Source organism: Diabrotica virgifera, chromosome 2 (genome assembly GCF_917563875.1).
Source record: "Diabrotica virgifera virgifera chromosome 2, PGI_DIABVI_V3a".
Taxonomy (NCBI): Eukaryota; Metazoa; Arthropoda; class Insecta; order Coleoptera; family Chrysomelidae; genus Diabrotica; species Diabrotica virgifera.
In genome coordinates this window covers 14601684-14629428 of record NC_065444.1, presented here as the reverse complement: position 1 = coordinate 14629428, position 27745 = coordinate 14601684, and the positions used below count along the sequence as shown (strand labels likewise).

Genomic DNA, 27745 nt, shown 5'->3' with positions numbered 1-27745 from the left:
TCTTCTTCTATTATTATAGATTTCTTGTTGTTTTTTAGATATTATTTGTGCGAGATTATTTAATATTTCAAAATATTCTTCATTTTGTAATATATCTCTTATTTCAATTCTTTCTAATCTTCTTCTCATTTCTCTGTGTTCTTCATTTTCTATAGTATTTTCACAATGTAACACTATATGTTCTGGTGTACCTAGTTCTCCACATTCACAATATGCATCATCTTTTAAGTTAAATCTTTCCAAATATGTTGGGTACGGTCCATGTCCTGTTAAAAAGTGTATTAAACCTTGTTTTGGATTAAAATAATTTGGAATGTTTTCTAATATTGGTATAAAATTGTATAAACGTCTAGATTTTGTTGAATTTTCCCATTCATTTTGTCTTTTTCTATTTATTATTTCTTTTAATTCTCTTTTATTTCTTATATCTAATCCTATTATTTGTATTATTTTTTCATGTTTTTCGTTTTTTAGCCAATAATTACATGCTCTTTTTTGTGTTTCTAAATGCATTGGCATTACTCCAGTTAAAACTGTGAGTGCCTGTGTTGCAGTTGTTCCAAATGCTCCCGTCATTCTTACAAGAAATCCTCTCTGAGCTCTATTTAATTTTTCTGCGTTTTTTTTATTTATTAATCTATGTGCCCATACACTTGAACCGTACCCTACAATTGATGCAAGTATTGTACTTAGGTATATTCTCATCTGTCGGAACGAAATTCTATATTCCTTCTGTGCTAGACTAGCAATGCTATGCATGATCTTTGTTGCCTTTTCACAGACACAATTCATGTGTTTTGTAAATAATTTTTGTTCGTCTATTATAATACCTAAATATCTTGTTTCCATTTTTCTTTTTATTGTTTTCCCTCTAATTTTTATAATTGGATCTCTTTCTAAATTTCCTTTTATTAAACTATATGTTGTTTTTGAATCTGATATTGTTAATTTTACTTTATTCATCCAATCATTTACTCTTATTAATACTTCATTTGATTTATTTTCTAATTCTCTTCTTGAGTTTGCATCTATGATCAACAACAAATCATCTGCATATGCTATGCTTCCAAGCACTTCAGGATCTATAGTCAATTGTTCCAGCAGTTCCTCTAGCATTACATCCCAGAACATAGGTCCACAAACTGATCCTTGTGGACATCCTTTTGTGATATGTTTTGTCTTTTTTCCTGTTGGACAGCTTAGGCTTGCATATCGGTCTTGACAGTAGTTTCTGAGACTTCCGTACAGATTCTTTGGACATCTCATTCTTCGAAGTCTTTCAAAGAATGACGGCCACCAAAGATTGTCAAAAGCCCCAGACACGTCTATAAAGATCATTAAAACATACTTTTTTATGCTTTCGTTTACTATTTCAAATACTTTATTTATTGCATCTTCTGTTGATCTACCTTTCCTAAAACCATACTGACCAGGATGTAATCCAATTTCTGTTCTTATTTGATTTAATTTTTTACATAGTAATTTTTCTTGTAATTTTCCCATTGTATTCAATAAACATACCGGTCTATATGATTTCGGTAAGGCAGGATCTTTATCTTCCCCTTTATGTATTATTATAACTTCTGCTTGTTTAAAATTATTGGGAAACCTTCTTTGTCTAAGACATTCATTATATAATGATGTTAATACTGGAATTCCCTCTTCTCTGATACAATAATTTTTATTATTTTTAAAGTATTTTTGTTTTATATTATGATTTATATTTTTTGTATTTTTAGCATTTAAAGTATGATTTTTTGTTCTCATGACTCTGTTTTTAACCATTGCATCACATTGGTTTTTATGTTTTTGAAATTTTTTATTTTTTATTATATTAATTTTTAATGTTATAAAATTTAATTTTAATTTAATTTTAATTTCAAATTTAATTTTAATTTTCATTTTAATTTTAATTTTAATTAAATTTTAAATAATATTTATGTACCATAGTCTGTTTTTTGAATTAGACGATTTAAAAGTAGAGCATAAGTTGTACAATTTTTATTTTCTTTATTACATTGTTTTCCTCTGTGTTTGCAAGGTATGCATACCTTTGGCTGTCCTGTTTTATTACAATTTTTTCTTTCGTGATTTTCACCACAATGGTTACATGTTGTTTCTTTATTACAGTGTTTGCTTACGTGTCCTAGATCATTACATTTATTACATTTTGCTACCACTATGTAATCTTTTGTGTTTACACTTGTAAAACCAACATATGTTTTATTTATTATTAACTGTTTTCTTATATCAGGTGACACTTCTAATACATAATGGACCGTAGATTTCTCTCTTGGTCCTGTCTTAAATTTTAATTTACAATTGTTTGTAAAGTCTTCTTTTGTTATATTTTCAAAATTTTGAGTATATATTTTATTTAATATAATTTCTTCTTTTTCGTTGCTTGGTAAATCATACATTATTACTAGTGGTTTTCTTTTTTTTGGAAGTTCACATTTAAATTTTTCTTTTATTTTTTCATTATTTTTTATTTTTTCAATGTCTTCTAGTGTTGGAGTTTCAATTATTAATACTCTTCCTGATGTTCTCATTTTGTTTATTTTTAATTTATTTTTTTCTGGATCTAGAACTTTCGTAAGTTCTTCTTGTACTTTTCTTCCAGTTTGTGCTGTTTCACTTGTTATAAAAAGAGTGTTTATTTGTTTTTGTGTCTCTATTAGTTTTTGATTTTCAGTTTTATTATTTATTGGTTTTGATGTTATTGCAGCATATGTTTGTTTCGTTTCTTGTGTTTGTGTTATTTTTCTTAATTTTTCATATTCTATTCTTTGTCTATTATTTTCTTCTTTTAATATTTTTATTTGTCCTTCCATATTTCCATATTCCATTGCTAATAACATTATTCTATTTTTTAAATCATCTTTTCCTATTTTACTTAATCTTTTACCTATTTCCATTTCACCTTCAATGAAGTCAAGTAAGTCTTTAATTTTTGTTTTAGTATTATCAATATTTTCATTCAAATTTATATTTAATTCAGTATTATTTATATTATTATCTACAATACTATTATCTAATATTTCATTATTATTATTTTGAGATAAGGTATTAATACTAATTCTAAAACTATTTTCAATTATGTCATCTATTTGAGATGAATTACCTCCAAAAGAAGTAATTTTCTTTTTATCTCCCATTTTTTCCACTTTTTTACCTACAATTTCTTCAGTGTGCTCTTAGCCCTACCACTGAGCTTATTGTGGGAGGACCCCGACTTATGGCAGTGGAGTGGTTGCCCGCCCCCTAACCACGTGGAGGTGGCAGGAGTACTAACTACTAACACTAAAGAAATACAGGATACATACACAGATGTTCTTACTAAAATAAATAGAAATGTTCTAACCTATTTGAATTTGGATGCCTGTTATAAAATCCTCCTCCATGGGGTTAACGTTTATATATATTACAACTAGTTGATGGGATCATCAAGGAGAGTTCGTTTCACACTTTCGTATGATTTGAGACCGTTAACGGGATTCTCTTAACGGGATATCAACAGATTTTATTAAAGTTTTGACGTCTATTTGTGTCACTTCTTCAGTAAGAGCTTCACTGATTTCTTGAATACTAACAATGTTTACCTTTATCTGGATATAAATGTAATCCTTTATCAAAAATGAATTAACCATTTCATTCTGGTGGGATATGTTATATGCCATTAGAGTGGAAACTTAGTCGTAATCCTTTATATTATGGTCAATTAAATCACTAAAAAAGGATACTAAACGAGACCAAATAAAGATTTTGATATCTATGTTTATCACCATGTACTAATATAGTTTTCTTTCAGTGAGGAATTCACTATTTCTTTGCGTAATAATAATTACTATATATATTTTGATATAAATATATTCTCTTGCACATTTACAGCTTCCAAAGTAACTAAAAAATCAATTTTTTTCTAAAAAACTTTGATAAGTACTTCGACGTCAATTTGACGTCGAAGTACTTATCAAAGTATATATTTAAATATATATTTAAAAATACTTTATATTTAAATAGCCCTATTTAAATATAAAGTTTCTTTTGAAAATAGCCGACAAATTAAAATATTAATTGCCGCCGCCCTACCGCAAACGGCTGCTGCTTAAAAAACACCGCCAAAAATCTTTAAAGGATTATCATTGATTTTACTGCTCGATCCTTGTTCCCAGTTGTTTACAGTAGGAATCGATTGTAGTGCCGCCGGTACCACCTCCTGCCAATTAGGCGTTCGCATGGCACGTGCCCATTGCTTTCATGTAAGCCGCTTTTGGGGCAATTTAAAGAAATAGTAAAATAAATGATAATTTACAACTTTTATTACACAAGATATTACCCAATTCATAAATAAATCAATTTTTAATATATTACAACATTTTAATAAAACTAGACATTTAGACAAAGAGTGATATAATTGTTCTTGCCTGGTATAATTTTATAATATTTGGACAAGGAAAGTAGGTAACAAACTATGATGAACCAATATGCGAAATAGTTCATGGGGTGAGACCGCTCCCGTCCGATTCCTATTCAAAAATGTCCCCTTTAAACAAATCTGAAGGGTGCCGGGCGAAATTTTGGGGCAGAATTTGTTTAAACAATTTTTTTAAACAAATACAAAAGATTACATTTTTTTTGTTCTGGAACATATATTATTTAGGTTTTCAAGGTCATTCTAAACAAGAAAGGTATCTTGCAATTTTTCTTAAAAATTGATAGTTTTCGAGTTATAGGCGATTTAAAATCTGAAAAATGCGAAAATACGCATTTTCGAGGCTAAAAATTCACATTTAAATTAGTATTCTTGAGGTTACCAGATACTTAAATTGAAGACTAAACATTAATCTTCAAGATTCTCAAGAGTGATCGCGTCTAACCTTAATTTATACAGTTTTTTTTTTTTAGTTGTTAAATATGCATGTTTATCCGATTTTTTGCCGGTGCGGCGAGCTCTATTTCAAAAATCTTCTATGTAGTTTCCTCCAAATAATATTTTTTCTAGATTTTTTGTGATATTCTAACTAAAATAAGTTTCTTGACATTTTTCTCCAAAGTTAATGGTTTTAAAGTTATAAGCGATTTAAAATCCGAAAAATGCCAAAACGCATTTTTGGATTTTAAATCGCTTATAACTTTAAAACTGTTAACTTTTGAGAAAAATGTCAAGAAACTTATTTTATTTAAAATGTCCCAAAAAATCTAGAAAAAAGATATTTTGGAGGAAAACTGGAGATTTTTGAAATAGAGCGCGCCGCACCGACAAAAAAATCGATGGACATGCATATTTAACAATTAAAACACGACGGTTTAAATTAGGGTTAGACACAATCACTCTTGAGAATCTTGAAGCTGAATGTTTAAACTTCAATTTAAGAATCTTGCAACCTTAAAAGTTCTAATTTAAATATGAGTTTTTAGGCCTCGAAAATGAGCATTTTCGCACTTTTCAGATTTTAAATCGCCTATAACTCGAAAACTATCAATTTTTAAAAAAAAATTACAAGATTTTTTTTTTTTTAGAATGACCCACTAAACTTAAAAATATATGCTCCGGGGCAAAAAAACGTGATCTTTTCTATTTGTTTATAAAAATTGTTTAAACAATTTCTGCCCAAAAATTCCGCCCGGCACCCGGCAGATTTGTTTAGAGGGGACATTTTTGAGTAGGAATCCACAAAGAAACCGAATCAGAAATTTTCCCAGACGGGAGCGGTCTCACCACATGGACTAAAATAGATTTCTCCAATACTTTTGGTTTAGATTTTACCACGAGATACGAGCACAGTATTTATCCGAGTAAAATTTTCAGCGAGACCACCTAGAAAATTAAAAGTTCGCACCTGATATATAAAACGATTTCGAGTCGTCTTAGCGAGGCCGCACCTGCATACTCTCTGTACTTAACTAAACTATCGACTCACTAAAAAGTTTGCCGTTTGCGGCCTCGCTTAGATATCTATTGCGTTATTTCTCCGATAGAGGCAGCATCTCTCGGGAAAGAATCTTTTCTCTCTGTTGCGCCGGCATTTGGGGACCTCTCTTTCATACAACGGCCGGCCTTAAGTGTTTTAGGTTAAATCTTCGTATTTTGTGCCAAGGTTTCTCCAGTTACTATATGGACAATTATTAATGAAACACCCTGTATATCATTTTGTAGTGTTTAGTGTATCGAACGCTTTAGGACATAGCCCGATCAAAGAAGAATCTGACCCCAAAAAAAATAAAGAAAGGATGAAAATTTGGGAATAGGTAGTTGAAATTGTCTGTTATTATACAAGAAAAAGGTTACATCCCCTCCATTTTACAAAAATACCCCCCTCTCGAAGGTGAAAAATATACATTCAAAATAAGTCCGGAATGGAATAAAATGACCAATTCTAAGCAACTTTTGTTCTATAGAGTTTTTTCCTAAGTCAATACTTTTCGAATTATTTGCAAGTTCATTTTTAACAGAAAAAAACATGCTTTTGGACGGTTTCAGAAATAACTCAAAAAGTAAGTATTTGAGCGAAAAAAATATTCTTAGCAAAAATATAGCTTATAAAAAACTGAAAAAAATGGTGTATGCTTGAGGTCTGTAGACCCAGTAGAAGCAGAGTTGTAGCTAATGAAAAGTAGGTTCTTCTTCATCAAATTCCAAATCAAACATTTCAATGTGAAATAACCCAAAAACGGAGCACTTTCGGGGAAAATTCATTTCAACTTTTTTAAAGTTTTATTAAAAAGGTTTATTTTTGTTTTTTTAAAAAACTTTTAACATTAAAAGTAAGTGAGTTACGCTCAAAATATTGTTGGTCCCTTTAATTTTTTGGTAAAAAAATCGCGAAAATCACCCCTAATTAGCATCACAAATAAATTTTATCATTACCACTTCGCAAGTTACTTTGCTTATGTATTTTTTATATGATCTGTAAGTTTTATCGGTTCAAAGTCCTTATTTTTGAAAAAGCTGTAGTTAAAATTGCTTGAACGAGTAACTAATCACGAGTTTAGGCAAATTTTGAACAGCCATAGCATAACCAATTTTGGTCTAACAAGAAAACAAAAAAGCACAAATATTCAGAAAAGCAAAACGTACATTTTTATTACTCTTTAAGATTTTTGATATTACTTATAATTTTTAAGTTAATTTCATGAACAATTCCATTTTTTTTTTCAAAATTAAAAAAATGTTTCATTTTAAACCCAATTCTTTTCAAAAATGAGTACTTTGAACCAATGAAACTTATAGATAATATAAAAAATACATAAGTAAAGTAACTTGTGAAGCGGTAATGATTAATTTTATTTTGGGAAGCTACTTAGGGGGTGATTTTTTCGATTTTTGTACCAAAAAATGGAAGGGACCAACAATATTTTGAGCGTAATTCACTTATTTTTAATATTAGAAGTTTTTTAAAAAAACAAAAATAAACCTTTTTTTAAACACTTTAAAAAAGTTGTAATGAATTTTTCCAGAAAAGTGCTCTGTTTTTGGTTATTTCACATTGAAATATTCGATTTGGAATATGACGAAGAAGAACCTACTTTTCATTAGCTATAACTCTGCTTCTGCTGGGTCTGCAGACCTCAAGCGTACACCATTTTTTTCAATTTTACTAAGACTATTTTTTTCGCTAGAATACTTACTTTTTAAGTTATCTGCGAAAAACCGTCCAAAAACATGTGTTTTTTTCGTTAAAAATGAATACATTCACTCGTAAATAACTCGAAAAGTATTGACTTAGTGAAAAAACTCTATAGAACAAAAGTTGCTTAGAATTTGTCATTTTATCCAATTCCGGACTTATTTCGAACATATAGTTTTTCACTCCCGAGAAAATATTTTTCACCCCGTATTTTCCAATTTTTGCAAAATTGAGGGGATGTAGAATTGTAAACTTTTTCTTAATAAACCGAAAGTATACAGGGTGTTTCAAAAAAAAGTAACCCCGTCTCTAGGGTAGGTAAAAAACTGAAAAATAATTGGGGTTTGCTTAGTAAAAAATTTTTGTAACGCCATCCATTTTCAAGATACAGGGCATTGAAGAAAAAAAAATTTACGCATTTTTGAAAATTGAAAAATTGAAACAAGGTTTAAAAACTCTAATTATTGTTGATTTATCGTCATAACAATCAATAAATGTCAGATTTCCATGGCACACTTGGAGAAAATAGAGGTATACCTCTTAGAACTTTATCATTACTACCAGCATCAAGAAATTATTACTTCATAATTTTCAAATCAAAATATTCCGAAAACGGTATACAGTCTCGAGTTTTACCAAGAGTACCTTTTTCGTGTAAAATTGAATGATGTTTAAGTTTACTTGAAATTTTGATTAATAGTTATACTCTTAAAAAAGTTAGTAGGATAATAATTGACTAATACTTAGTACGATCCGTGTAACTAGCGCCCTCTATGAGAAACAGATATAGAAATAAATTCATGAGATGTATCAGCTTCCAAAACATATTCGTATAAAATTTCATTACAATGTTGCCAGTAGTTTCGGCAAAATCGTAAAAAATGCGTAAAATTTTTTTTTTCTTCAACGCCCTGTATCTTGAAAACGGATGGCGTTACAAAAATTTTTTTCTAAGCAAACCCTAATTATTTTTCAGTTTTTTACCTACCCTAGAGACGGGGTTACCTTTTTTTGAAACACCCTGTATAATAATAGACAATTTCAACTACCTATTCCTAAATTTTCATCCTTCCTTTATTTTTTTGGAGGTTTACTTGAACGAGGACTCTAGCAAACGATCATTTTTTTACTAAAATACCTCAACCATTTCCTGAATATTGTTTCCAGACTAAAAATAAATTCCAACGTTTTAAAAATACACGCACAGGTTTCTCAAAGAAATTGAAGAGATCTGAAACTAAAAATTAAATTATGATGCCGCATTCTTTGATTATAAGGAGTGCAGTGTTGGTTGTTGAATTAAAGAGCATTCAGTTAAGCTTAAAACAAACTGAAGATAATTTTACTCGGCGATAATAAAATAAAATGACCTCATTTTCTCATTTAGAGCATTGGAACTACACGCAATAAAAAAAATTAGGATTATGACATCACTCATCCTACATCAGTGTAGCGGTTGAATAGTTTCTTTGTTAAACACAAATACATTTTTTGTTTCTCTTTATGAATGAATATACTAAGTACCTATAAATGATAGTATAATCCGTCTTTTCAGATTTTTAAAATTATTAATTCTTTCTCATTACTTTACCTTCCTATCCTATTCACAAAATTACAATAATTGAGGCCTATAGAATCAAAACCTACTATATCCATTTTTTTGAAATTTTTCAGGAGACTAGAAAACATTAAAAATGTAAATTTCCCAAAAAGTATCCGTCATTAATCAAAGTGGCATCAATAAATGTCATAAAATGGCACACTAATTTCATTTAATTAAAATGGAGTCATTATAATTTAATTAAAATGGAGTCACTAATTTAAAATGGAGTCATTTTTCTGCATGTCCCTTACATCTTCAGAAATTTGTGCTTTCAGTTCGGATGTAGCAGATTTTGATTCTAAGCCCACATAATATGCTCATTTTCAACTGCTTTTAGGCACAATTAAAGCACTAAAAGTAGGCATTGATCCATTTTGACAGGAAAACATACAAAATATACAAGAAAAAGAAGTATTTTATAGTTCATAAAACGGACATAGCAGGGTATGATTCTACGTTAACGTTTTAGTGGTATTTTGAAGAGGATTTAGAACGTTTTGAGCCGAAACCTTATGCCTGTAGATTAATAGATACTTGAACTTTAAAATTGTGTACAAATTTTGTGTACAAACGAGGTGTGTGGCTACGTTTGTATAGAAAACAAGTGTTATGGTACTGGTACTAAATATTGATGCAACTTAAAAAATATAAAGAATTAACTTCAAAACAAATTCGTAAGTGAAACATCAGATTATTAACACAAAAATCCTATAAAAGAAGCCAAATAAATTATGTCCTTTTGAATATTGTACACTTTTCATAACCTTAAAAATAACATTCGAAGCAGGTATTTATAATCAAAAAACAAAGGCAAATTACTTTCTTATCAAAATCCATATTAAACATTTTAAGTGGCCATACACTAATTGAAATATAAACGGAATAAAATAATGGAAAATATCGAAGTTACGAATAATGAAATATTGCATGAAATAAGAAAAGTTAATGTCGATTTAAAAAATTTAATTAGTGCTTCAGAAGTCAGATTAAGTCTACAAATTGAAGAAATACAACGTAAAGTAAAATATCTAGAAGAAGAGAATGAATATTTAAAGAAAAAAGTAGAAATAAATGAAAAATACAAAAGACAAAATAACATAGTGATTTTTGGCATTATTCGAGAAAAACACGAATTGCAAATTCACACCATCATTGATCAATTGAACAATCTTCTTGATTTAACCATCACCGAGACGGAAATAAACAATATATACACACTGGGTAGACAACTTAACAGTCCTATAAAGATAGAATTCGTGTCGTTCCTTACAAAATTAAAAATATTGAAAAAACTAACCAATTTAAAAGGAACAAATATAAATATTGCACAAGACCTTACAAAGGAGCAGCAGAACGACCAAAAAATTCTACGTAAGCATCTACTACTCGCTAGGCGGGACACAAACAATACCTGCTATATAAAAAATTATAAACTGTACATCAACGAGGATTCCTATACTGTAGCAGATCTTCAGAAAGAATCAAATACAGATTTATTAAATAGAACTATCAATAGTGATCTGGGGACACCCATTATTAGGAAAGACAAATCGAGGGTAAATCAAGAAGAAAATACAATAACAGAAGAATACAACGCTGAGGCGGGGAAGGTCCAGGAGCGGAAGGAAGAAAAACCATCAAAAGAAAAGAATATCAAGATCCAGTCCAATCCAAATACTGTACTTAGTAAAGAAATAAATCACTCAATTGCAGGAAAAAAGCAAATACTCCTACCCAAGAGGCATTACATACCAACCAAAAACCATTTTATAAATCAAGACTTAATTCAACTTCAAAAAAATAAACCAACTAGTGTATTCCACTGAAGATTAAATTATTTTTGTGTTTTGCATATAATCTATTTATATTTATATTCGTCTATATTCGTTGTTAATACTAATATACTTCCTTACTAAAGTTTGAACATGGACCCATTTATACGTGATTATGATAATAATGAAATTAACGCCCAAACAATAAATGCGATAGTAGAATTTAATCAACTTAGTAAAAATAGTAATCTTCCCTTAAAAATACTACAAATGAATATACGAAGCGTCCAAAAAAACTTTGACCAATTTATCCTTTTTTTAAATCAATTCACATCTGATTTTGAAATTATTATTTTAACAGAAACTTTACAGCTCTTTGATTGCAATATATTTCAAATACAAGAATACGAACTTATATATAGTATAGGTAACTATAACAGAAATGATGGTGTTATTGTATATGTAAAAAACAATTTAAACTATAAATACAACACTGTTAAGATCTCTGAAATGACAGCAATCGAATTGAACATTTACGGAAAAAAAGAAAATATTAAAATCGTATCTACATACAGATCACCAAGATCATGCCCAAAAGTATTTAATTTATGCCTTAATAATTATTTACGTAATACGAAGAGGTCAGACACTAATATTTTTGCAGGAGATATTAATATCGACTTATTAGTTGATGATGACTATGTATCGGAGTACAAAAATTTACTTAACATGTATGGATATGTATCATATATAAACCAAATTACAAGACGTCAAAGTAAAACGTGCCTTGATCATTTTTTTATTGAAAATTCACAAAAAAATAAATACAAACTTAGCTCTTACATTTTTGACTACGAAATAACTGATCATAGTCCCATTGCATTAATACTAGAAAATTTCAACACTTCAGTTAGTACCACAAATAATAAACAAAAGAACACAATGTCCAAAAAATATACTGATTACATACAGTTAAAACTAAATTTAAGAGCCGAAAATTGGATCTCTGTTTATAATTCCACAAACATACATTATATAACTGAGGAGTTTATTAATACACTACAACGAAATATTGACATAACAACTAAGGAAGTACCAATTCGAAAAAAATCAAGAAATAAAAAACCTTGGATAAACTCAGAATTAATAAAAGCTATTGAGGAAAAAAATAATTTGTATAAAAAATCTAAGAAACACCCCAGTGACATAAATATTATTAATGAATATAAATTATCCAAAAATTATCTCAACAGATTAATAACAAAAGCAAAAAAGAAATATTTTAATAACTTAATTGATAAAAATACTTGCACTTCAAAGGCTCTTTGGAAATGTGTCAATAATTTGTGTAGTGGAACAGCAGCTAAAACAGAAATTGCGCAGATAAAAACAGTTGACAATATAATAACAGATCATGGAAAAATTGCAGATTTATTTAATAATTATTTTAGTGACTTGGGAAAAAAATTTGCTGAGAAAATTGATACACCTCTCAATTATGTTGAAGATATTGAGTATGTAAAAAATACCATATATTTATTTCCAACTAATGAAGATGAAGTCATAAAAACTATACACACGCTAAAAAATAAAAAATCGCCAGGTATAGATACATTCAGATCAGAAATGTTAAAAGAAGTTGCAGAACAAATTGCTAAACCATTGACGTATATAATCAATAACTGTTTCCGATTAGGTATATTTCCCAATGTATTAAAAACAGGTATAATTAAACCGCTTTTTAAAAATGGTGATCGTACTGAACTTGGCAACTACAGACCGATAAGTTTAACTTCGAATCTCAGTAAAATAATCGAAAAAATAATAAAATCTCGTTTAAATAAATTTTTCAAGAAACATAATATATTATCCGAAAATCAATATGGATTTAGAGAGGGACGGTCTACAGAAGATGCAATAGGTAAGTTGACAAAAAATATTTATAATTCCTTAGATAATAAAAAAGCTTCTTTATGTATATTTGTGGATCTTTCTAAAGCATTTGATACTGTAAACCACAAGATATTGTTAAAAAAACTAAATAATTACGGCATAAGAGGTGTGGTATTGAATTTGTTAGAAAGCTACTTAAGTGATAGACAGCAACAGGTAACTGTGAATGGTAGGATGAGCGGGACCAGAACTGTGACTTATGGAGTTCCTCAGGGAACGGTTTTGGGGCCGCTTTTATTTACTGTTTACATAAACACCTTACTTGCATTACAGACCTCAGGCCAAATCATAAGTTTCGCTGACGATACAGCAATTTTTTACAGTAGTAACAACTGGGAAAATTTAAAGAGAACTGTCGAAATGGACTTTGTAAAAATAAAAAAATGGTTTCAACATAACCAGTTAACTTTAAACGTTGAAAAAACTAAATACGTGCCGTTTTCATCATACACCGCTGGGTTGCCAAGCTTCAACCAACTGAAAATTGACAACCATACAAAAATTCCAGATACAGAAAGCATTAAGTACCTTGGTATTATACATTAAATGACAGACACCTAAAATGGGATCACCATATAAAATATGTAGTCCAAAAAATACGAGGATTACTATCAAAATTTAAATATCTTCGCGACTTCCTGGATGTTCACCACTTGAGGACTTTATACTTTTCTCTAGTACAATCACAATTAGCCTATGGGATTATTGGTTGGGGTGGAGCTTACAATACTCACCTTAAAAATCTAAACATTATACAAAATTGGATTATTAGAGTAATATATATAGAAGGGGTATAAGGTCTTCAGTGGAGCAATTATTTACTGACAGTCATTTCATGGATCTAAACCAGTTGTACTCTTACAAATCTTTATTGTATTTACACAACGAGAAATCATTTCTGGATTGTACCCACTATACATACCAAACCAGAAATAGAAATTTAACAACATTAGTGCCAAAAAAAGAAAAAACAATCGGCCAACGTTGCATTGATTTTTTGGGACCAAAAATTTTCAATAACCTACCGTCTACCATTAAAGTAATATACAATTATAAAAAATTTAAAAAAGAGTTAAAAAAGTGGATCCATGGTAACAGACATAAATTACGTGAATTAGTGAATAGGTAGTAATGAGCTGAAATTAGATAAATAATTTTGTGTTTTATTAGTTTTAATCTGTCAAAAGATTGCATATTTATATTTTAATGTTGTAAAATTGTTGAAATTTAATTGTTATATGTTGTAAAAAGTAAAAAAGTAAGGAACTGAAATGTTAGATAAGTAATTCTTTTTTTCTACTAATTTTAATTTTAGTTTATCAGAAGTTTCCATATTTCTATTTTAAATTTGTAAAATTGTTGTAAAAATATTAGAATTTGTACTTAGAACAGTGTTAAAAAACTCAAACCTCACGTACAAGTTGTAGTCCATGTGGCTCACAACTTCTGTGAGAAACTGGGTTTATTTATATATTGTTATATATCTTTTGTATTGTAAAATTTTTTTGCTATAAATAAACTCTATATTATTATTATAAATAGGGAAAACGCAATATTTAGGATTTAGCAGGTTTTGATTCTGATGGGCTCAATTATCGTGTTACATTTTTTAATATATCAAAAAGTCAAAAGTGCTAATCAAAAGTCCCCTCCCCCTTCGTATCTTTTGAACGGTTTAAAATATATAAATTTGGAGGGAGGAAATAAACGGACATAAGCTTCTCAAATAGTTGTAACAGGTGACGTAATAGTGACATGACGTTACAGAGCCAATTTGACCGATAGTAGTAAATTGGAACTTATGGCAGAGTTGATTTTGATAACTAAATTAAATTAATATAAAATTGTAGTTTCGCATTCAATTAATAAAGATTCAAACGTCCGCCTATTTTTATTTGTCGTAAAAGTTGACGATGACGTAAAAAGAATTAAAGAATTGAAAAACGTCAACTTTTTTGACAAATAACCATAGGCAAACGTTTGAATCTTTATTAATTAAATGCGAAACTACAATTTTATATCTATTCATCAAAATCAACTTAGCCCAAACAAATGTTGAATAGGTATTTTCAATGCCTTTCAAACGAGATATCCCATAAGGTCCCATTTAAAATTATCAGTCAAAGTGGCTCTGTAACGTCATCTGTCACTATTACGTCACATGATGACTATTTGAGAAGCTCAGGTCCGTTTATTTCCTCCATCCAGATTTCACTATTACAAATATAACCGTTCAAAAGATACGAGAGGGTATCAAACACTTTTGACTAGCACTGTATATACAGATAATTATATGTTCAAAAACTTATTACAATTTCAACAACTATTTAGTCATATGGTACAACTATACATATATAGACAAAATTCCTTGACATCCTAATTGAAAAATACTTTTAAATGCACGTTTATGTAACAGCAACAGACTGGCAAGGTAATTTCAAATGATCTTTATTGTAAATTGAATATTGCAAAAATAAAAAGGCGTGTCAAAAGTTTACATTATGAAGATCCCCTTTGGCGTTATGTGTCTCGCAAGTATTTACTATTACGTCTAAATAATGCGAGAGAGAAAGCAACAATAAATAATAATTTAATTCATAGTGTGATTTAATTTTAACATTCACAACAAATGTCAACTTATCAGGAAAAATTTTAATGGGAAATATGATGTGCCCATAAACTTTCTTTACAATGCAACTGTATAGCAAACTATAGATCACATGTTGGACCATATACAGGGCACTAGATTATGAAGAATTAAACTTAGAACATTGATAAACTATGCTCGAAAGCACCGTTGCTCAGTCCTGGTAAATTATGGGCGGAGTCGTTTATAGAGGTAAGAAACGTAAGAAAGAATAGATACAAAACAACAAAAAAGAAATAGGGAAGAGAAGATCATCATGGTGCTAGAGCTCTTAAAGGGTCTCAACCTTGTTAAGCTTTCTGCGCCATTCTGCTCTGTCGCTTGCTTGGATTTTCCAGTTGGAAACGGCTGTCACACTAATAAAACATGTGCTCTGATGTTTCTTCCTCTAGGAATCTGCATAGGTCATCATCTGCCAAGCGTATCAGTTTCAACTGCCTTTTCAGCTTACAGTGCCCTTTTAGCAGACCTACTATAGCTTTGACTGTTTTCGTGGCTCTTAGTATATTTAAACTGAGGTGAAGTTCAGGAGCCTACATTGTTCAAGCGAATATAATAATTCTTCTGATAAACTGGTCTGATCCGTTTTTCACCGCCTTTTCTTTATTTTTTTGTTCTCTGCCGTCTTTCTTCATATCAAAATATACAGGGTGTAACGAAAAGATTGGTCATAAATTATACCACAGATTCTGGCGCCAAAAATAGGTTGATTGAACCTGACTTACCTATATACAATAGTGCACACAAAAAAAGTTACAGCCCTTTGAAGTTACAAAATGAAAATCGTTTTATTTTCATATATCGAAAACTATTAGAGATTTTTTATTGAAAATGGACTTGTGGCATTCTTATGGCAGCAACATCTTAAAAAAAATTAAAGTGAATTTGTGCATAAATCCCCCAAAACCCCCATAAAAATTTTATGGGAGTTTTGTTCCCTTAACCCCCCCCCCCCCCCCAACATTTGTGTCCGATCCAATTAAATTATTATTGTGGCACCATTAGTTAAACATAATGTTTTTAAAACTTTTTTGCCTCTTAGTACTTTTTCGATAAGCCAGTGTTTATCGAGATATTATAAATATTTGTCAAATCCACCACATATTTGTATATGGTTAAGTACGATTATAGAAACCTGTTAATAATCTGAAAATGTATTTATAATTTACATTTTTAGGTATATTTTGAAAAAGAAGCCACATCTCGATAAAAGGTGACATCAAAAAAAGACTAAGAGACCAAAAAGTTTTAAAAACACTGTGTTTAACTAATGGTAGGTACCGCAATAATAGTTTAATTGGAACGTACACAAAAATTTCAGGGGTTTAAAGGAACAAAACCCCCATAAAATTTTTATGTAAACATATTAAAAAAGAAGGCGCATCTCGATAAAAACTGGCTTATCGAAAAAATACTAAGAGGCAAAAAAGTTTTAAAAACGTTGTGTTTAACTATGGGTACTACAATAATGAATTAATTGGAACGTACACAAAAGTTTGAGAGGGGTGTTTAAGGGAACAAAACCCCCATAAAATTTTTATGGGATGGACAAATTTAACTATAATTTTGTTTTAAGATGTTCTTGCCATAAGAATGATACATGTCCATTTTCAATAAAATATCTCAATAGTTTTCGAGAGGTACCTACATTGAAAAAAATCGATTTTCATTTTGTAAATTCAAAGGGCTGTAACTTTTTTTATGAGCACATTTGTACTAAGGTAAGTTAGGTTCAATCGAACTATTTTTGACCCCAGAATGTGTGGTATAATTTAAGACCAATCTTTTCGTTACACCCTGTATAATAAATATTAAATAAGTTGAAAAAGCAAATAAATAATAAAAGCATAAAACACCTTTAAACTTTAAACATTTGCTTTAGTTAAAAACCTTCATACAAGAAGCCAAATAACAAACTTTTTAAGAAATTATAATTGAATTCTAGAAAAGCAATTTTATTTGTTGAAGCTTTAAATCCAAATAAACGTCTACAATTCAAAATATCTATCGTAACAATTTGTAAACAGCACGATTACGTAAATGGGTTTTAAAATATAATCCTGTCGCTTATGTCGCTACCAAGCCGAGAGTAGGGCGATTAGTCACTCTCAATATCAATTAGTACAAACACTCATGCAATGCTTTATGAGTCACAAATGCCAAGCTATAGAAAATGGAAAATTATTTCCTGAGTGCTAAAATACAGGGTGTTGTAAGAGTCAGATGGAAGAAGAATATGGAATGACATTCTTGATTTTGGAAGTATTTCCATACTAAATTATCTTTTTATAGGTTACATTTTGGTGACAACAAATTATAATTTTTTAAATGAAGTTTATGGTTCTTAAGAAACCAAATATTTTTATAACAGTGCACTTTAAAAATTTTCAAAAATATTTAGGATTGAATATTAGTTTTCTTTATTTTTTTGACGGTAGCAAAGCATTATTAAACGCACTGCTGAAGGTAAAAAACGTGTCTAGGGCTAGGGTAGCCAAGATTCGAACTTACGAAACAATAGTGAGATAAACGGTGCTGTATACATGTGAAACTCAGACAATAAATCAGAAAGAAGAAAACTGCTACAGATTTGAGACAGGAAAATCTTGAGAGAAAAGTTTTGGTGGTATAAAGTAAGCTAATAATGGCGGAGAAAAACAAACAATGAGCTAATGGAGATGTATGTATAAGACACCCAAAATAACACAGAAAATCAGGACGCAAAGAGTTACATGGTTGGGACATGTTTCATGATACTCTGGGCTAATTAGCAAAATACAAGGAAAAGTTATTTACCAGCAATTTTATTGCTGGAATCGAATCTTATTATTGTATGTATTAATAATATAGGTATGCAAATTCCGCAGATAGTGTGCTACTTTTTTTATAAACAAAATGGCGCCCGAAAATCGTGTTTTTTTCAATTTTTGCTCTATAACTCCAAAGATTTTAACTTTACACCAAAAACACCCAAATAAAAATTCACCGCAATTAAATTCTACATAGAGACATGTTTTTCCCGATTTACTTCGACGAAAACTTTCCCCGGAAAAAGCGGGTTTTTCCAACAAAATCTTTAATTTTCAACTAAAATTTTAGATAAGTAATTGTTAATCAATAATTAAATAACTTAGTAACGTAAAAGCCCTTTGCGTATAGATTATAATTCCAGAAGCCGATGGAAATTGAATGAACATTTTAGCAACAATTGAATTGTTAAATAAAAATTTACGGTCGCTATAATAACGACAATAATTATGGTGCATAAGAATAACTATGATTTTTTCATGAAAAGACACTATACCTATCTAATATACTTTACAGAATTGAAATTGGAATATTTAGGCGGTCTCAGGAATATTTTAAAATTATAAACAATTTTTTGGCTTATAAACAAATAAAATATCTCGGGAAATATTAAACTAAATTAAATTGTGAAAACGGTATTAGAAAAACAGCCGCAGGACGCTTCTTTTAAAAGAAATAACGTTTAATTATGACGAGTGGTTCCTGAGATACAACCGGTCAAAGTTGACCGGAACTTACGGCAAAGATATAAACAATAGGATCATAATTTTCAAACCATCACCTTTTTATTTTTGTCCTCTTTCTCTACACCAATTTTCATATCTTTAAAATACTCATAACATATTTATAATAAAAACTATCGATAATACGTGTGAAAATTGCCAAAAATAGCAAAATTCTAATCAAAAATTAGGTTGGAGAAAATGTAACCCTCAAAGTTCAAAATCGATATACGTTAAAAAAATGCATTTTCTCGGCTTCCCATGGAGCAATTTCCTTCATTCTTTTTTTGTTCCCTAATAACTCGAGTAGAACCATCGAACTAACGCATTATTAAATGTCAAACTTGCTTTTGTTTTGTTATAATAGATTAATTTATTTATAAGAACAGAAAACTACATATTTTTTTCAGTTGTAGGCTTTTTTTTTAGATAAACTTACTGCAAGTGTACCTTTTAAAGTTAAAAACATAAATATTCTCATTTGAAAGCTGTATAATTATTTAAACAATTTTTACTTAAACAAATTAAAATTTTGTGTTATAATAAATAAATTAATTTATTATAACAAAACAAAAGCAAGTTTGACATTTAATAATGCGTTAGTTCGATGGCTCTACTCGAGTTACTTGGGAACAAAAAAAGAATGAAGGAAATTGCTCCATGGGAAGCCGAGAAAATGCATTTTTTTAACGTATACCGATTTTGAACTTTGAGGGTTACATTTTCTCCAACCTAATTTTTGATTGGAATTTTGCTATTTTTGGCAATTTTCACACGTATTATCGATAGTTTTTATTATAATAATATATGTTATGAGTATTTTAAGGATATGAAAATTGGTGTGGAGAAAGAGGACAAAAATAAAAAGGTGAGGGTTTGAAAATTATGACCCTATTGTTTATATCTTTGCCGTAAATTCCGGTCAAATTTGACCGGTTGTATCTCAGGAACCACTCGTCATATTTAAACGTCTTTCCTTTAAAAGAAGCGTCCTGCGGCTGTTTTTCTAATACCGTTTTCACAATTTAATTTAGTTTAATATTTCCCGAGGTATTCTATTTGTTTATAAGCCAAAAAATTCTTAATAATTTTAAAATATTCCTGAGGCCGCTTAAATAATCCAATTTCAATTCTGTAAAGTACATTAGATAGGTATAGTGTCTTTTTATGAAAAAATCATGGTTAATCTTAGGCATCACAATTATTGTCGTTATTACAGCGACCGTAAATTTTTAATTAACAATTGAATTGTTGCTAAACTGTTCATTCAATTTCCATCGGCTTCTGGAATTATAATCTATACGAAAAGGGCTTTTACATTACCAAGTTATTTAATTATTAATTAACAAGTACTTATCTAAAAGTTTAGTTGAAAATTAAAGATTTTGTTGGAAAAACCCGCCTTTTCCGGGCAAAGTTTTCGTCGAAGTAAATCGGAAAACACACGTCTCTATGTAAAATTTAATTGCAATGAATTTTTATTTGAGTGTTTTTGGTGTAAAGATAAAATCTTTGTAGTTATAGAGCAAAAATTGAAAAAATACGATTTTCGGGCGCCATTTTGTTTATAAAAAAAGTAACACACTATCTGCGGACTTTGCATACCTATATTATTAATATATACAATCATAAGATTCGATTCCAGCAATAAAATTGGTGGTAAATAACTTTTCCCAAAAATGGCCTATTCTCCGATAATCAGCCCAGACTATGAATGCCACGAAAGAAACGCCCTAAGAGTTTTGCAAGCAGAGGAGAAAAGGGAAGAAAATAAGGAGACCACGAAGGAAGTGGTTGGATGCCGTCCGGACTGACATAGAAGAATTGGATTGGAGAGAACCAGTGAAGGACCGGAAAAAGTGAAAAAATCTAGTCAAGACTGTCGAAGACAAGGGCCTCTAATGCTGTTATAAGCAATTTCCAAACAACGATAATAAGTTATGAATAACTTTTTTAAAGTAATCACTTTATCCAAATAATAAAGTAGAAATAAATATACAAGACGTAAACACGCTGAATTTAAGAAAACAATAGGAAATGTTCACCAATAGAAATATTTGATGTAGTGAGATAACTGCACAAAATCATATAAGCAAATCGCGAGAGAAAAACACGTCTGTTACCCAAAACGACACCACCAGAAGAGCTTTTATCTGAATAAAGTTACCAGTTAGAGCACATGGCCAAATTTCTAATCTCATTAAATAAAAAAGGGCAGTAAGATTTATCTGACTATTTAAAAAAGCTCTATATAGAGGAAAACAAATGAGGCTAGAACCGGAAACACCAAAAATTACCACAAATGAAGAAGTTAATATCAGTACACAGGAAGATGGAAAAACACTTGAAAGGCTGAAAAACAGAAAATACCTACCTAAAGAATGGAGCTCGAATGAACTAATTCTACTATTCAAAAAAGGAGATAAAAAGACAGAAAACTAGAAAGGTATCAACTTATTAAATACTACCTAAAACTTATAACCAAAATTATACCAGAACTAATGGATCAGAGGATACGTTTAGCAGATGAATAACAGGGTTTCGTACTGGAAGATCATGTACAGATGCAATATTCGTCATAAAGTAAATTACGAGAACTCAGTAGAGTAATCGTATAATAGACCAGCATTTCTACGACTTGGAAAAGCAGAATAGATTGAAAGAAAGCATTTTACAGAGTCAGACTCAAAGATGTAATCTATCTTCTGTGTAAGAGAGACGTTCTCCTAGATATCATAAAAATTATTGAAAACATGTACCAAAACAACAAAATTGAAGTCAAAATAGATGGAACTTAGAGAACTTATAGACGTAGGAAGCAAAACAAGGCAGGGGGACTAATCGAGCCCTATTCTCCTTAATTTAATCACGTATAAAATCATCGTATGAAAGAACTGGACATAGAAGCTGGAAAGATAGGCCTTAATATGAATTACAGCAAGTCCAAAATCATAACAAATACAGCTGAGGACATCATAATGAGGATCGGACAAGATGAAATAGAATAAGTTCACGATCATATATATCTGGTGGTACCCATTGCATAATTATTTTAGGGAGTCTTGAGTTATCCATCTTTTGGACGTGTCCGTACCATATCAGCTGTTTTCTTTCTATGTCTGTTGTTAGAGAGCCGTCAACCCCCATTCGCTGTCTTATCTCATCATTACGTATTCTCTCTCTGCGTGACACTCCTACTGATCTTATAAAAGCGTCCATTTCTACTGCCTCCAGTTTTCTTCTGTTGTTTTCGGTTATCCGCCAAGTTTCTGCTCCGTACAATAGACTGCTTTTAATAAGAGATTCGTAGATATTGTGTTTTCTTCTTTTTCCTATTTCATGATTCCACAGTAAGCTGTTTAGACAACCTATTGTTTTTCTGGATTGTGTTATTCTTCTCTTTATTTCTTCATCATCTTTCCCCGTTGTGTCAAAAACGATTCCTAGATATGTGTAATGGTCGCAGGGCATGATGATTTCATTATTTTCTAATGTGATGTTCGATAGTTCGGTACCTATTGGCAGGTATTTTGTTTTTTCTGTATTAATTTCTAGTCCCCACTTTCTATATTCTTCTTGTAATTTCCTTGCCATGTACTCTAAATCATCTTTATCGTTTGCTATAACAACCTGGTCATCAGCAAACTGCAATGTATATAAGCAAATCTCTCCAAGGTCTACGCCCATGCCTCTGCATTTTCGTTTCCACTCTTTCAATGCTTTTGCAACATATATTTTAAATAAGGTCGGTGATACACAACACCCCTGACGTAGACCTTTATTAACCAGGAAGCTTTGCGATAATCTGTTTCCAGTTTTTATTTGTGATGTTGACCCTTCATACAAATTTCTTAAGGCTTTTATTAAGGTGATACTAATATTCGTCTGTCGTAACACGTTCCAGAGTTTGTTTACAGGAACTGTATCGTACGCCTTCTGCAAGTCAATAAACATGAGGTGGGTTTCTTGATTTGTGCTTAATTTTTTTTCTCAATGCGGTCTCTAATTATTCGTCCATACAAACGGCTGAATGTCCTAGTCACTGATATCCCTCTATAGTTTTCACATTTAAGCTTATCTCCTTTCTTATGGATCGACGAAATATAAGCAATTTTCCACTCGTCGGGTACGGGAGAACCATTTATAAATTGATTTATGCACCAAGTGACGGTTTCAAACAATTTTTGTGATCCACATTTTATTAGTTCGGCTGGGATATCCCCTGGTCCTGGAAACCTACCGTTTTTCAGTTCTTTTATACATTTTCTAATTTCTGTCTTTTGTATTGTTATCTTCTCCTTCAATGTTAACCTCTGTTGGTGATTGAGTTAAGTATTCGTCCCTATTTTCTGTCAGTAGTTCCCCATAGTACTTTTCCCATTTTTGTGTGGATATTAATTGAATGTTTGTGCTCTTCCTTTCGTTAGTTCTTATTTTATTGAGGAACTTCCATGTTTCTGTACATTTTCTGCCTCCCAGGTAGGTATTAATTTCCTGGCACTTCTTATCCCACATTTCTCTTTTTGCTTTTACTGTTGTTCTTCTTGTTATTCTTTTGAGTTCCAGGTATTCATCTCTATATTTTTGTTGTTTACTGCTCAGCCATCTGATATACGCTTGCTTTTTCTCTTCTACGAGTGCTTCTATTTCTTTGTTCCACCATAGTTTTTCACTTTGTCTTTGAGTGTTAAAGCCGAGTGCTTCTTCTGCAGCTTTTTTAACGCTAACGACTACGTTTCTATATACCTCCTCTACTGTTGATGTTTCAGTTATATTCATTAGTTTGCCATCCAGTCTTTGTTGATATAGTATTCTTGTACTCTCTTGGGTCAAACTATCCAAATTATAACTTCTTTTTTCCAAAGTTTCTTCTTGTTGGGGTTGACAATTTGTTTGATTATGTGTTATTTTATATCTAAATGGACAGGTTTTTACAAACAACAGAGATCAAAAGACGAGTTAGACTGGCATGGGCGGCATTTGGCAAACTAAGCTACATCCTTAAAACAAAAGATGTCCATAACATCTTAAGACCAAGATATACAATCAATGCGTACTCCCTGTTCTCACTTATGATTCCCAAACGTGGACGTTTACAAAAGCAAATATGGACAAAATCATAAAAACGTAAACAGCAATGGAAAGACAAATATTGCACATAAGACTAATGGATAAAAAGAAAAACGAGTGGATAAGAGAGAAAACAAAAATGAGGGATGTTAGACAAGAAGTTGCAAAATTGAAATGGATATTTGTCGGACACAACATAAGACAAAAATTAAGACCAATGGAACAAAATTCTTATAAACTGGAGACCGTGGGAATATAGACGAGGCAGATGAAGGCCTCACATGAGATAGGAAGATGATATCAAGAAGCACGTGGGTTCTAGGTGGATGACTAGCGACAGACAGAGAATAATGGAAAAGGATTGGGGAGACCTATGTCGAAAGATGGATCGAAGAAAGCTAATTAGATAGAGATAGATGAAATCATCAAAATCGTCAACAAAGGAAGAGAATACAGAAAATGGGAAACAAAGAAGTAAAAAATACTCTGTTATGCAGATGACGTAATATTGATAGCCTAAGATGAAGACAGTCTGCAAAGATTAGTCCACAGATTTAACATAAGAGCAAAGTAAAAAATACTCTGTTATGCAGAGTAATATTGATAGCCTAAGATGAAGACAGTCTGCAAAGATTAGTCCACAGATTTAACATAAGAGCAAAAGAATTCATTATGACAATCCCATCTCAGAAAACTAAAACAATAGTAATCAGCAAAGAACCAATCAGATGTAAAATAGAAATTGATTCAGTATTGAACAAGTAATGGAATTAAAATGCCTTGGAATTACATTGTCCAGCTACAGAGACCTGCACAAAGAAGTGAGAAATCAAGTACAAAAAAAAAAACAAATAGACTGGCAGGATGCCTTATTAACACTACATGGCGAGACCGACATATTAACACAGAGATGAAGTCAAGAATTTATAAAGCCAGTGTAAGATCAATATGACCAAGGCAGTAAAAAAATATTTCAAACCGACATGAGATACTCAGTAGCGCCGTATGCAGGGAATTAAATTTGTAAAAAAAATGAAAAAGAAAAAAATTAAAAAAAGTTACAGAATTAATAGGTGACAGTCCAATATTCCGTGAAAGTATATATACAGGGTGTCCAGAAACTCTACCGACAAACGAAGACAGGAGATTCCTCAGATAATTTTAGGACAATTTAATCCAATTCACTTAGTCCGAAAATGCTTCCTAAGGGAGCTAGAGCTCTTTGAAGATGGCGTCATGTAATTAGTTTTTCTTAAATACCTCCAGAACGCTTCTATTTAGAAAAACGAAAATATGTATACATATTTACTTTCCTGAAATGAATCGATTCCATCCATTGCGAATTTCTAGTACAGGTCATAGGCGTCCGTTTTGGGTAGGGCAACGGTTATTTTATCGCCTAACTTTTTTGTCTTTAATTTTTAAGCATTCTTGACTCTGACTTATTAAATTGTGAGTTATTCTAGTACTCTTAGTTTAAGTCGATAGGATACACCGTTTTCTAGAAAAATCGATTTGAAAATTTTTCGTTTCTTGAATTAAAAAAAAAAGATTAAAAAAAAACTATTTAGAAAGATGAAAACTGGTACATTTATTTATATTCCAGAGATTAAACGATTTCATTAATGGCGAATTTCTAGTACCGGTCATAGGCGTCCGTTTTGGGTAGGTCAACAGTTATTTTATAGAATAACTTTATTGTCTTTAATTTTTAAGTATTTTTGACACTAGATTATTCAATTATGAGATATTCGAGTACTAAAAGTTACTCTTGCTTTAAATTGGTAAAATACATCGCTTTTTTTTAAATTCTTTTAACTTTTTTTTTTCAAATTCCCAAAACTAAAAACTTTCAAATCGATTTTTCTAGAAAACGGTGTATCCTACCGACTTAAAGTAAGAGTACCTTTTAGTACTAGAATACCTCACAATTTAATAATCCAGTATCAAAAATGCTTAAAAGTTGAAGACAAAAAAGTTATGCGATAAAATAACCGTTGCCCTACCCAAAACGGACGCCTATGACTGGTACTAGAAATTCGCAATGGATGGAATCGATTAATTTCAGGAAAGTAAATATGTATTCAAATTTTCGTTTTTCTAAATAGAATCGTTCTGGAGGTATTTAAGAAAAACTAATTACATGGCGCCATCTTCAAAGAGCTCTAGCTCCCTTAGGAAGCATTTTCGGACTAGGTGAATTGGGTTAAATTGTCTTAAAATTATCTGAGGAATCTCCTGTCTTCGTTTGTCGGTAGAGTTTCTGGACACCCTGTATACCTAAGGTATCAAAAAAAGTATCGAGTAAAGTGTTAGCTTTTATTTGCACAAAAAGGAATGCTTTTAGGACTCTAGAAACTATTTTAGTATTGAAGTCCGGAAATACTTCCAAGCCATCAAGGATAAGTCTGCAACAAAGTTACATCGTAGATAAACGAGTAAAGCGCCCTGTATAACTCGATTACATACCTTTCAGCAAGATCTTCCGTCTGAAATTGTCTGGTAAAACTTCCATGATGAAGGGCCGAGCCCCTTTGACGTGCGCTGGCCCTCTTCTGCGACGAGTTAGATAAAACATGGTTCCTACTGTCTACTACGGGTATTAGTTTTTACAGGGGAGGTTAAATAGTCACAAACACTAGGGTTAGTCACAACTTTTACATTTTAGTTAACTAATTAAGATGTCCTATCACCATGAAATGTCTCATAACATTTTCTTGTTAGTTCACCATGTTTATTTTATTGTTTCCTATAAAAATTTTATGTTATAGCATTGCAAAAATAGGAATATACTAGGTATACTAATTTCGAAACATTCAAATCTAAACTAACTAGTATACGTTATCAAAAAACTATATGAATAAGATGTGTTACCATTTCCAAAAAAATCTATAAAGTAACGACAATAAACTCTATATCAAAAATCACTGGTTTCTGTACTTCTTTTTCTACTTTCCCATAGCTCGCCAATTTGGTTCTTAAGTATTGCGTTTCCTTTACTTTTTCTTGTAGAAAAACTCAAGAGAATACAGCAATTACTCTACCATTGGCTTGATGTCCCATCTACTAAGTTACTATAAAAGTCATTCACAACTGAATATGTATATGATAAACTGGACATGTGCATTAATGATACACAACTTGGGTTTCCCAAAGGCCTAGGAATGCGTGAAGCTCTTTTTCCACATACTAATACAAAGGTGCTTGGACGTCATTCAAGATATACATGCGTGTTTTTTGACTGTAATACAGCATTCAATAAAGTGCGATATAAACAATTAATGAATGTCCAGAAATCAAATAAGATGGACTACAATGACCTTGACAAGTCTAAAAACTTGATCTTCTATACGTAATTGAAGTATTTTTGAACGACAAAAAGCTGTTATTAAATTGCCTCTGCTTCGTATATTGTGTAAGAGTGTAAGTCATATGAAAAAGCTACTCAATATGGAAACTAAAACAATATAGCTCGGAACAGCCCTGATATCACCCTTTCGAGGTCAACTGTTTCACTTAAATTTAAAACTCCAATTTTT

At 30.8% G+C, this 27745-nt stretch overlaps 1 protein-coding gene across 9 annotated transcripts in view; it reads right to left on the bottom strand.

The window, feature by feature from the left end:
* LOC114345508 (uncharacterized) overlaps window positions 1–27745 on the bottom strand; it is a 285375-nt gene that overhangs the window by 103044 nt on the left and 154586 nt on the right. Inside the window, exon 2 of one of the 9 annotated variants that reach the window (XM_028296347.2) lies at window positions 26676–26955. The exons of the other annotated variants lie outside the window; for them this stretch is intronic. Coding sequence (XP_028152148.2) covers window positions 26676–26784 — 109 coding nt within the window. The 5' untranslated portion in view covers window positions 26785–26955. The remainder of the gene's footprint in view (window positions 1–26675; window positions 26956–27745) is intronic. 9 annotated transcript variants of the gene reach the window in all.